Source organism: Nicotiana tabacum, chromosome 18, assembly GCF_000715075.1.
Source record: "Nicotiana tabacum cultivar K326 chromosome 18, ASM71507v2, whole genome shotgun sequence".
Classification (NCBI taxonomy): domain Eukaryota; kingdom Viridiplantae; phylum Streptophyta; class Magnoliopsida; order Solanales; family Solanaceae; genus Nicotiana; species Nicotiana tabacum.
This window is the reverse complement of record NC_134097.1, coordinates 66,173,192-66,184,711: the sequence shown is the minus strand read 5'-3', so window position 1 is coordinate 66,184,711 and position 11,520 is coordinate 66,173,192. Positions and strand designations below refer to the sequence as shown.

General features: G+C 39.0%; 1 protein-coding gene across 3 annotated transcripts; it reads left to right on the top strand.

The window, feature by feature from the left end:
• Positions 1-995: 995 nt before the first annotated feature.
• On the top strand, positions 996-8,568 carry LOC107811399 (protein RER1B-like). 3 transcript variants are annotated; one of them, XM_075236947.1, is made up of 4 exons: positions 996-1,220; positions 2,152-2,520; positions 7,988-8,168; positions 8,321-8,568. In XM_075236947.1, exons 2-4 carry the CDS (start codon positions 2,168-2,170, stop codon positions 8,345-8,347), a joined length of 561 nt encoding a protein of 186 aa, XP_075093048.1. In that variant the 5' UTR covers positions 996-1,220; positions 2,152-2,167; the 3' UTR covers positions 8,348-8,568. The 3 variants fall into 3 exon arrangements, with proteins under 3 accessions (XP_075093048.1, XP_075093047.1, XP_075093046.1); XM_075236946.1 differs by having other exon boundaries at positions 2,134-2,520; XM_075236945.1 differs by having other exon boundaries at positions 997-1,220; positions 2,149-2,520.
• The last annotated feature ends 2,952 nt before the right edge of the window (positions 8,569-11,520 follow it).

Sequence of the window (11,520 nt, the reverse complement as noted above, 5' to 3'; positions counted from 1 at the left end):
GTTGGCTTGTAATAGTTTTCATAATTCCAAGGCTCAAAGAAAAGTTAATGCATTATTATTTTTAAACTTACTAAATAAATATATTTTTTACATGTAAAATTTATTCGGTACGATTCGGTATTTTTTCGATTTATTTTTCTAAAATAAAAAACCTACCCTAATTATCGGTACGGTTATATATTTATATAAAAACCTACGATTTCTTAAAAAGAAACCTAAAAATCAATTTGGTGCGGTACGATTTGGTCGGTTTAGTCGGTTTTCGAATTATCCATTGACACCCCTATTAGCTATGTTTATTTTGTTATGAATCTAGAAGTTTGCGGTAATCTTGCCAACTAAGGCAATATTAACGTCCTTAAGTCTACTAGTTTTTATGACAATGTACCAAACAATATTACGTAGTTATAAAGCTGGACCAAAACCTGTAATGAATGCTCGAAAAAGGATGGAGAAACAGGACCCCTAGCTCGAACTGGAAAATTTTAAGAGAACTCGAAATTTGACAAAATCGAAAGCAAAATTCACTCTCATTCAATAATTTTCTCTTGCAATTTCATCAAATTTGTTTGGGATCTGCATTTGATTCGGAGAGAGAGATGTGTAGAAGGAGAGAGGGTTAAGATCTTTTTCTAGTTTCATTGAAAAATGCACTTCATTTTGCTTTACCATATCACGTGAAAGCTTTAATGAAGGTAAGAGAATTCATTTATGGAGAAGCATATGATACCCAAATTATCCTTGGTATTAGCAAAACTTTTGTTTGCAGCATTAAGTTCCGTTAGTAAAAAGACTAATTTCATTCGCTTTAATTAATTGAAGGTTAAATATATTGAGTCAAGTATCACAAGGACTAAAAGCGCAATTAGGTAAAAACACAATGACAAAAATAGCCATTTTCCCTTTTCGAAAAGTACTTTTGAAATACTTTTTAAAACTTGATACTATTGTTACTCAAATTAAAATTAATTAATCAAACAAATTACTTTTTACCAAACACGCTATTAAAGTCCGGTTCCCATTTCCGCAAGGCGGTTTCAACTGCACGCGCTCAACATTCCGATCGTTATTCGTTCATAACTCATAAATTTTCTCGGAGATCAGAAAATCGGAATTTAAGCTCAAATCTGTAATTCTCACAGATTGCTTCCAACTCTACTCCTCTATTGAATCAGTGATTGCTCCAAAAGTCTCCATCTTAACAGTCTTTCGTATTAAGGGTAACTCTATTTCTAATTAATAATTTCATGGATATGAACCTTCCTTTTCAGTCTTTAGTTCTTGATTGGCGTTTCCTTAATCTATTGCTGCGTAATTCGGTAATTGCTGAACTAATTGAACATTTTCGATACTGTTTATTTATTCTTATCCACGTTGTAGTGTTGAGCACTTGAAATTCATAGGCTATTAATATCTTAGTTTAGTTGGTCATTAATCAATCTAGCAAACAAAAGCTATTTCTGTTTTTTCTGGGTGGGGTGGCTCATGGAGAGGTGAAGATAGAAGAACGGCGGATCTTTGGTTGTATCAGAATTTTGTGCCTATATCAGTAACCAAGAGTGTCGCCTAGTGGTCAATAAAGTGGGAGGACAACCATGGAATTTCAGGTTCAAAATCCAGCGGAGGCAAAAAACACTCAGTGATTTGTTTTTATCTGCCTAAGCCATGATTGGTAGAGTTACTGTGTCAAAAAATAAAATTAAGAAAAAGGACACTACGTTTATATGATGGAAGTGAAATTGCAACTGCTAGGCTGCATTAACAATCCTGCAAAGGCGCTGTTGGAATTGATTTATTAAAATGAGTATGAGGGAAATTCAGTTATTATTCCCAGTTTCTAGTGACTACAACCCAATCCTCCTCAATTAACTGGTAATAGTACAAACATATATGTGATATGTGTGTATATGCGTCTGTGTATCTGTTATGGAAGTTCATTTCCAATTAAATTTTACTTTTGGCATGCTGAGAAGCTTGCCTAGAGTATTTGGCAGCAACTACCAGGCCAGTTCGTCCGTGCTTCTTCTTTTGAAGTCTTTGTTCTATTAGGATGTAAGAGGAATTAGATATTTAGATGAATTATCTTTTTGTTTTGTTATGCTTTCTGTATTGGTTCTACTTTCATATGCTTAGGTTGTATCGTTGTAGAAGCCTCTGAGTTGACTTCATGGAGGGAGTTGAAGTTGACGGTGGTGATGCAGTTCTATCACCACTAGCAAAGTGGAAAAATGAAGTTTCTAGGACATTTCGCTACTATTTGGATAGGTCTGCTCCTTATACCTTCCGCAGGTGGCTTGGAACATTGACAGCTGCATCAATATATATGTTGCGTGTTTACTATGGTCGTGGATTCTACGTCATCTCATACGGTGTAGGAACCTATATTTTGAATTTGTTGATTGGGTTTCTATCACCAAAGGTGGATCCTGAGCTGGAAGCTTCGGAAGGTGCTTCTTTGCCACCTAAAGACAATGATGAATTTAGACCTTTCGTTCGCCGGCTGCCTGAATTTTTGTTCTGGTGAGATCATATACCTCAAAATATAACATATTCATTGTAATTTACTTTGTTCTTTAGGCTTTGCATCTCTGTTTCAACTATTGCTGTTTGACTCATTTCATGGTATAGTTGCACAATGTAATGTGGTGAAAGTGTTGGTTTATATTTAGTCAACAATGGCATGCCAATTGGAAGAGTTGGTGGAAAGAGTTGGTGTGGATGTTAGGAGGAAGCTTTCTCCTTTGATGTCACCCATGACATCAAGAGGAGGTAGTTTGATGTCATTGGAGGAGGTCTTTACCTCTCTAAATAGATGCACTCCTTCATTTGTAGAAATCATCCCAAAAATAATACAATACATTGTAGTGAGTAGATAGTTAAGAGAGAAATTCTCTTAAGTGTAATTGGGAACTCTCCCCTTCCTTTGTTAATAATAAAAAGGCAACTGTTCTCTGGTGGACGTATGATTATTTTGATCCGAACCACGTTAAATCTTGTGTTCTTTCTTTTACGTTTTCGCTAACAATTGGTATCAGAGCAACATGATTCTTTAACGATCCAAGGAGAAAGAACAAGCAAAGATGAGTTCCATGAAGTTTGAAATTGATAGATTCAGTGGACGCAACAACTTCAATATCTAGAAGATCCAGATGATGGCGTTACTGCGGAGGGAAGGTTCAATCCATGCTATTGATGGAAAGTATCCTAAGGATATATCAGCTCCCGACAAGGAGAAGATTGAAGGGGATGCATTGAGTGCAATCCAACTATCCCTTGCACCTAACGTGCTTTGTGAAGTGAGTAGGGGTACCGAAGAGACGGCCAAAAAGTTATGGGAAAAGCTAGAAGGGCTATACCAAGACCGATCAGTGACAACAAGGATGTTACAACGGCGTCTTCACACATTTAAGATGGGGTTAGGTACTACGTTACAAGATCATTTAGATGCGTTCAATAAACTTGTCATGGACTTACAGATTGCAGGAATTAAAAAGGAGGAGGAGACGCTTGCATGTGTTTTGCTATTTTCATTGACTTCAGGATATCGTGATATTGAGAATTCAATGATGTATAGCAAGGAGTCTATCAAGTTTGAGCAAGTGCGGCAGACACTTAACTTTAGTGATTTGTGGAGGCACATTGAAGGATATAGAGATGACCAGGCAAGTGGGCTCTTTGTGAGAGGCCGAACTAGCCAACAGGGAAAGAGCAAATCAAAGCACATATCAAAGTCTCGTGTGAACAAGAAGAATACGGAGTGTTGGGGTTGTGCAAGAAGGGGCACTTTGAACGAGATTGCCCAATGTCAAAGTCCAAGGAAAAGGCGAGTGCATCTACAGTTAAACAGGTACATGATTTTGATAATGATTATGTACTAACAACATCGTGTAATAATAATAGTAGTTATGGAAACAAATAGGTGTTAGACTCTGCTTGTACTCTACATATGACATTCCAAAAAGACTGGTTTAGCAGCTATGAGAAAAATGGAGGAACCGTAGTAATGGGCAATAATGCAACTTGTGCAATAGTTGGCATTGGCTCAGTTCGGGTTCGCTGCCATGATGGTGTCGTGAGGACTATTACACAAGTCAGTCATGTTCCTGATCTGAAGAAGAATTTGATCTCCCTGAGTACACTGGATGAACAAGGCTACAGGTACATGAGCGAAGCAGGAACTATAAAGGTGACTAAAGGTTCTTTAGCCATGCTGAAAGGCAAGCTGGAGAACGGCCTTTACACATTGGCCGGAAGCACCATTTTTGGCTCTGCAAATGCATCTACAGTGCAGTTATCTAATGATGACAAGGCAAGACTATGGCACATGAGACTGGGTCATATGAGCGCACGTGGACCGGAGATGTTGAGCAATCGTAACCTTTTGGAAGGTGAGAAGATCAGCACACTTGACTTCTGTGAGCACTGCGTTCTAGGGAAGCAGAAGAAGGTCAGCTTCAGCACTGACAAACACAAGACAAGAGGAGTGCTAGACTACATCCATTCAGATTTATGGGGTCCCTCTAAACTTCCATCGAAGGGCGGAAAGAGGTATTTTCTCACTTTTATTGATGATTTCTCACGAAAGGTTTGGGTGCATTTTTTGAAGGCAAAAGTGATGTTTTTGAAGCATTTAAAGAGTGGAAGATTTTGGTTGAAAATCAAATGGAGCGGAAAATCAAGTATTTCGCACAGACAATGGCTTGGAGTTTTGCAATGAAGAGTTTAATGAATTCTGCAAGGTTCATGGGATCTCAAGATATAGGACTGTCAGGCATATCCTACAACAGAATGGAGTTGCCGAGAAAATGAACAGAACTCTTCTTGAAAAGGCTCGTTGTATGCTCCTACAAGCCAAAATGTCCAAAGTATTTTGGGTTGAAGCAGTTTACACTGTTGCTCATATTATCAATCGATCTCCAGCATCGACAATTGACTTTAAGACTCCGAATGAGGTATGGTCAGGTGAACCCTCTAACTATTCATACTTACGAGTATTTGGGTGTCCAGCGTATTATCACGTTAATGAAGGAAAGCTTGAACCAAGGGCTAAGAAGGCCATATTCGTAGGGTATGTGGATGGAGTAAAAGGGTACAAACTTTGGTGTTGTCTTTACTCAAATTTATAGTTAGTAGAGATGTCACCTTTGATGAATCCTCTATACTTGATCCCCGTAAAATTTCCGTGGAGTTTTCAGGAAACAAGAACGACGAGCAGGTGGAGCTTCCGGTGGAGCTTGCCAAGGAAAAGGATCAAGAGACTCAGGTTAAAGATGAGTCAGAAGATGTAGACCTTGAAGAACTTGCTGTCAATGAACCATACACAATTGCGAAGGGGAGGGAGAAGAGGCAGACACGAGAACCGGAACGCCTTATAGATCAAGCAAACTTGATTGCATATGCGTTCGTAGCTGCACAAGAAGAGATTAAGGATCTGGAGCCCTCCTCGTATATTGAAGCAACTTTTTGCAAGGATGCTGTACAATGGCGGTTAGCCATGAGTGAAGAGATGGAGTCTCTTCACAAGAATCAGACATGAGTCTTAGTGAAAAGACAAAAGGGGAAGAGGACAGTTGGATGCAAGTGGGTCTACCGAAAGAAAGAGGGAATTCCTGAAGTGGAAGATGCTAGGTTCAAGGCGAGATTGGTTGCAAAAGGTTTCAGTCAGAAGGAGGGAATTGACTACAATGAGATTTTCTCTCCAGTCGTGAAGCATAGCTCAATTCGCGTGCTACTAGCATTGGTTGCACAATTTGACTTGGAGCTTCAACAGCTTGATGTCAAAACTGCTTTCTTACCCGATGATCTAGAAGAGACAATCTATATGGATCAGCCTGAAGGTTTCCTAACTGAGGGAAAAGAAGATCACGTATGCCAACTAAAGAAGTCTTTGTATGGTTTGAAGCAATCCCCTAGACAGTGGTACAAGAGGTTTGATGCATTCATGACTACACATGAATTCTCAAGGAGTGCATTTGATAGCTGTGTGTATCACAAGAAGATGTCTGGTAACTCAATGATTTATTTACTGTTGTATGTTGATGATATGCTTATTGCTGCTAACAACATTACAGAGATAAATGCTTTGAAAAAACTGTTGAGTAAGGAATTTGACATGAAGGATTTAGGAGCTGCAAAGAAAATCCTTGGTATGGAGATTTCAAGAGAAGATGGTGTTGTACATCTTTCTCAGAAGAAGTATATTGAAAGGGTTCTCGAGAGATTCAATATGCATACGTGCAAGCCTGTAAGTACACCATTAGCTCCTCATTTTAAACTTTCAGAGTTACAAATGCCTCAGTCCGAGGATGAGGTGGAGCATATGTCAAAGATTTCTTATGCCAGTGCAGTTGGTAGCATTATGTATGCTATGGTATGCACACGTCCAGATATTGCTCAATCTGTAAGTGTGGTAAGTAGATACATGTCCAGCCTAGGAAAGAGGCATTGGGAAGCTGTCAAGTGGATATTGAGATATCTCAAAGGAGCTTCTGGTGTTGGTCTGACCTTTCGAAAAAGTGGTGAAGGTATTTCAATTCTCGGTTATGTAGATTCTGACTATGCAGGAGATCTTGATAGAAGAAGGTCCACAACTGGATACATCTTTACCCTCATTGGCAGTGCCGTTAGTTGGAAGTCGACTCTACAGTCGATTGTCGCTTTGTCTACGACAGAAGCAGAATACATGGCAGCAGCGGAGGCGGTGAAGGAAACTATCTGGTTGAAAGGTTTAGTAGCAGAATTGAGTTTGGTTCAGCTGGAATCAACTCTTAAATGTGATAGTCAGAGTGCTATTCATCTAATGAAAAATCAGAGATTTTATGAGCGCACTAAACACATTGATGTCAGCTTTCATTTTATTCGAGATGTTGTTGAAGAGGAAACTATCAAGGTCGTGAAGGTTATCACAGACGATAATGCTGCAGACATGTTGACCAAGATAGTCCCGCTCGCTAAGTTTGCACACTGCAATGACTTGGCGGGGGTGTGCATCAACTGATGCAACTCCGAAGAGAACAGTTGTTAGGTGGAAGTGATATGTTCAACAATGGTTTGATTCTTCTTGTTTCTTACAACGGGGTTGCCCAGTAAGCTTAGAAGTTTCGGCCAGAGTTGTTCACACGCATGCTCGAAACGCAAACCAAGGTGGTGATTGAAAGTGTTGGTTTATGTTTAGTCAACAATGACATGCTAATTGGAAGAATTGGTGGAAAGAGTTGGTGTGGATGCTATGAGGAAGCTTCCTCCTTTGATGTCACCCATGACATCAAGAGGAAGTAGTTTGATGTCACCAATGACATCAAGAGGAGGTCTTTACCTCTATAAATAGATGCACTCCTTCATTTGTAGAAACCATCCCAAAAATAATACAATACATTGTAGTGAGTAGAGAGTTAAGAGAGAAATTCTTTTAAGTGTAATTGGGAACTCTCTCCTTCCTTTGTTAATAATAAAAAAGCAACTGTTCTCTAGTGGACGTAGGATTATTTTGATCCGAACCACGTTAAATCTTGTGTTCTTTCTTTTACGTTTCCGCTAACATGTGGTGATCAACTTTTCTTGTTTTAGACAGCAAAGATACTGTGATTTACACTCCATTATTGAAGTTTGTGACGAACGACTTTTCATGATTCCATTTGTCCATGTTGTGAATATGCATCGTCGTGCAATAAAGTTGTTCTTTTATGCATAGTAGTTGTCATGGCTTAGCTTGTTGCTGAGCAGGCTATTATTCCGAAAACATGAAAAATATTGTTCTTTGCTAGTTAGTATGACATAAGGACTAGTCACTATATTTAATCAAGAGGCAGCATAACACAGGGTAGGCATTGATGATTCCTATTTAAACTGGGGAGGGGTGACGGATTAACACTTGTTAACTAACCTAAATGTTATATTAGCTGCACGTGCGGAGTTCTTCATCCTCTTGCTATTCATCACGATCCTTTCCCTAATGGAAATTTCCTTTCATATTTTCATGTGGTTTCAGGTATGCAACAACAAAAGCTTTCATCGTAGCCTTCCTGATGACCTTCTGCTCTATATTTGATGTCCCAGTATTCTGGCCAATATTGTTATGTTACTGGATTTTTCTCTTTGTCCTCACTATGAAGCGTCAGATCACACACATGATTAGATACAAGTATGATCCATTCAACATTGGGAAAAAGGTAAAGAGTTTTTCACTTGAATGGAACTTTTTGTGATAGTACTCTTTGCTGCTTCTCTTTGTTATCTCATTGTTTTTATCTTTAGCTTATGACATATGTCTAATAATTTTCAAGTTTTTTGATTAATAAATTAATCCTCCTGGATTCTGCAGAAGCATACTGGGAATAAATCTGATTGAGGCAGTAGTAGCTTCACGGGGAGCTAATGTCAGGAGTGATTTTTGATATCTTGCCAAGGGTAGTGAATGTCCCCTTCTTTGTTTTGAGAAACTTACTGTAAATATTCTTTTTCTTGAACATGTATCCCATGCATATGTAAATGTTGCGAAGTATGTAGATTTGCTTCCTGCAGATGTAAAAGCAAGTGTAGAGAGTTACCATGAACTCTTTTTTTGGTTTCCTTTTGATTTCTTACAAGGATTCAGGTATTTGGGAGGATAGGGAACTTTGTTATTATCACCATTGCACCTATTGAGTTACTGCACCACTATGTCTAAATATAATACTACTAAAATCAGGAGCATGGCAGATATTAGGTGATGTTGTGTTCCTTGACAGAATGTCAGTTGCTCCAGGTTAGGACTTATGATGCTCTGTTATCTTTCGTTAATTGATCTCCAATCTTTCTTCTCTGGATCAGGGGTGGACCCACATAGGGTCAAGCGGGTTCTTTGTCAGAAAATAACACTGTATATATAGGTATATTGTATCTTTCTTCCAGTAAATCCTGTTATATAATTTTTGTTGACCCCCCTTGTCAGTCTAGCCCATTGGCGAAGTGGGTTCAAAATTCCTAGAATACCTAGGTTCCAATCCAGTCTGCTGCGTATATTTTTGGTCACTCTTTTTTACCCTATCTACAACACTCTCTTTTTACAAGAAACTGAAAATAATTTAAGGTTTATTCAATATATTTTTAACATAATCCCAAAATAATTCGTTAATGATAAGATGAGCCGGAACCAAAATGTGATTCTTTTGGACTTACAGTACACAAATAGGTGGTAAAAAAAAATTATAATTTTATATATAGCGCCGTAATACCTGGCGTTATACAGTAACGGCACCGTTAATGTATAGCGTCAGGTATTGTGGCGCTATACTGTAAAATCTGACACGGCCAGGTATAGCGCCACAATACCTGGCGCTATACATACATCATTAATGTATAGCGCCAGGTATAGTGGCGCTATACTTCTTTTTCCTGGCCCCGCCAATAATTCCTGACTTCAATAATTCAAAAGCGTATAGTGCCAACTTTTGGGCGCTATATATATATAATTTCCCGGCTAGCTATTTCCTATATAAAGAGGTTAGAATTGTATAGAAATTCATTCAAAAAAAATTTTAACTCTTGTTGAAACGTTTATTGTTCTTAAATTCTCCAGCATCTTTTCATTATGTCTGAAGAGCGTAGAATAAGAGTTTCATTGTGATGGAGAATAACTCCGTGGGCTACACTTTACCTGCTCAGTGTCATGTTAAATTGCCACTTACAATAGAGTACGATAAATTGATATCATTGTTATGCAAAAAACTGAGTGTGAGGAAACGTTCAGTGATACTTAAAGTAACCGGAAGATATCTGTATTCCGTCACTCCGCAAGGGGTTGCTTTTTACTCGGAGTTTAACATCGACGATGATGAAACTTGGAGTGATTTTCTGAGGACTCCAGATGAATGCCGAGAATTTCTTGTAATCACAATGTTGGAGATGTACGTGAAGGTCGAAGACGTTCCAAAAAATGAGGTTGTGCGTAGCAGAGATAACCCCCAGTCATCGGGTGGTTATTCTGGAGCAATTTTTGCCGGACAGGTTCCGGATGAAAGAGTTTTCCTTGATTTAAACTTATCACCGCCGGCGAATGAGCAACGAGAAAATAATTTATACCCTGCTTTCCATAATTCACAAGACGAGTGGTAAACTTCAATTTTCATTTGTGTTAATTATGTATATTTTTGGCGTATTGAATTTGTATTAACGCTCATATATTTAATAGGGGGTACCGGCCGGATATAAATTTTACAAGTGGGTACCGGCCGAATATGAATTTTACAAGTGGCCCATCCGATAGTCATCACTTAATTGAAAACGTCCATCATGAAATTTCATCACATTACGACTTGTAAGTGAAGTGATATAGCCATATGGAAATCATTTCTTAATTCAGTAGCTTATATTTTTGTTGGTTGTGCAGTGAAAACGAGCAAGTTGAACCACCCGTAATCACTCAATTGACGGAAAATGATGTATTACACCGGGATCTGGTAGATGCACAGAGTGAGGAACAAAACAGTGATTACGATAACAATGCCGATGAATCCGGAGATGAGACACCCTTTTTTCGTGAGGATGGTGATGAGCAGGATGAGGATGAAAGGACTTGATTTGAAGAGAGACCATCCTAGATGAAGAGTGTACGAGTCCGAAGTGTCGTTTCATTCAATGGAGATTCCTTACATTGATAACTTGCCAACCGTGCCGGATGTGGAAGCTCTCACAAGGGATTGTGATGAAATTCGGACAGCAATGTGGGATGAGTCTAGACCAACGGTGCTTGCAAAGGGGATGCTTTTTCCCGATAAAACGCGCTTAAGTAGGGCTTGTAAAATGCACAACGTAAAAGAGTGTCGTGAGATGCAGGTATGGGAGTCAAGTCCGATGGTATACAAGGTTGTTTGCCACAGGTGGTTTTGGCCATGTAATTGGATGTTGCGTGCGACCAAGAAGAAGACAGGTATGTGGAAAGTGGGTAAATACATTCCCACCCACACATGCGAAATGGACACATTCAACGGGAATCACTTCAACTTGGATATTGACTTGATTTCTCGTGTACTTATTCCGCACATCGAAGCGTCCATAAGGTATACAATCAAAGAGTGCATTACATCAGTCCACCAGGAATATGGCCATACCATTACGAAAAGAAAGGCATTTCTCGGGCGCAAACGAGCGTTTGAAATTGTCTACGGTAATTGGGATAAGTCATTTGCATCTCTGCCAAAGTACATGGCCGCACTGCAGCACTTTAACCCCGGGATAGTTGTTGAATGGAAGCTTGAGCAGAGTACGGGAACACCAGAATACATATTCAATTACGTGTTCTGGGCGTTTAAGCCAGCAATTGATGGTTTTTCGCATTGCCGGCCAGTAATATCCATAGACGGAACTCATGTCTATGGAAAGTACGATATTAAGCTATTGATAGACGTGGCAGTGGATGCTAATGGACATATATTTCCTCTAGCTTTTGCTGTTTGTGCCAATGAAAGCATAGAGACGTGGACGCTATTTTTGAACCACCTGAAAGAGCACGTTGTCAAACAGCGTTCAGGTATTTGTCTAATA

What these genes read in the sequence shown, in the direction of transcription:
- LOC107811399 (XM_075236947.1), top strand. Translation starts at nt 2,168, where the DNA reads ATGGAGGGAGTTGAAGTTGACGGTGGTGATGCAGTTCTATCACCACTA. An exon ending in CTGCCTGAATTTTTGTTCTG is followed by an intron (nt 2,521 to 7,987) that starts GTGAGATCATAT and finishes ATGTGGTTTCAG; the next exon opens with GTATGCAACAACAAAAGCTT. An exon ending in CATTCAACATTGGGAAAAAG is followed by an intron (nt 8,169 to 8,320) that starts GTAAAGAGTTTT and finishes TGGATTCTGCAG; the next exon opens with AAGCATACTGGGAATAAATC.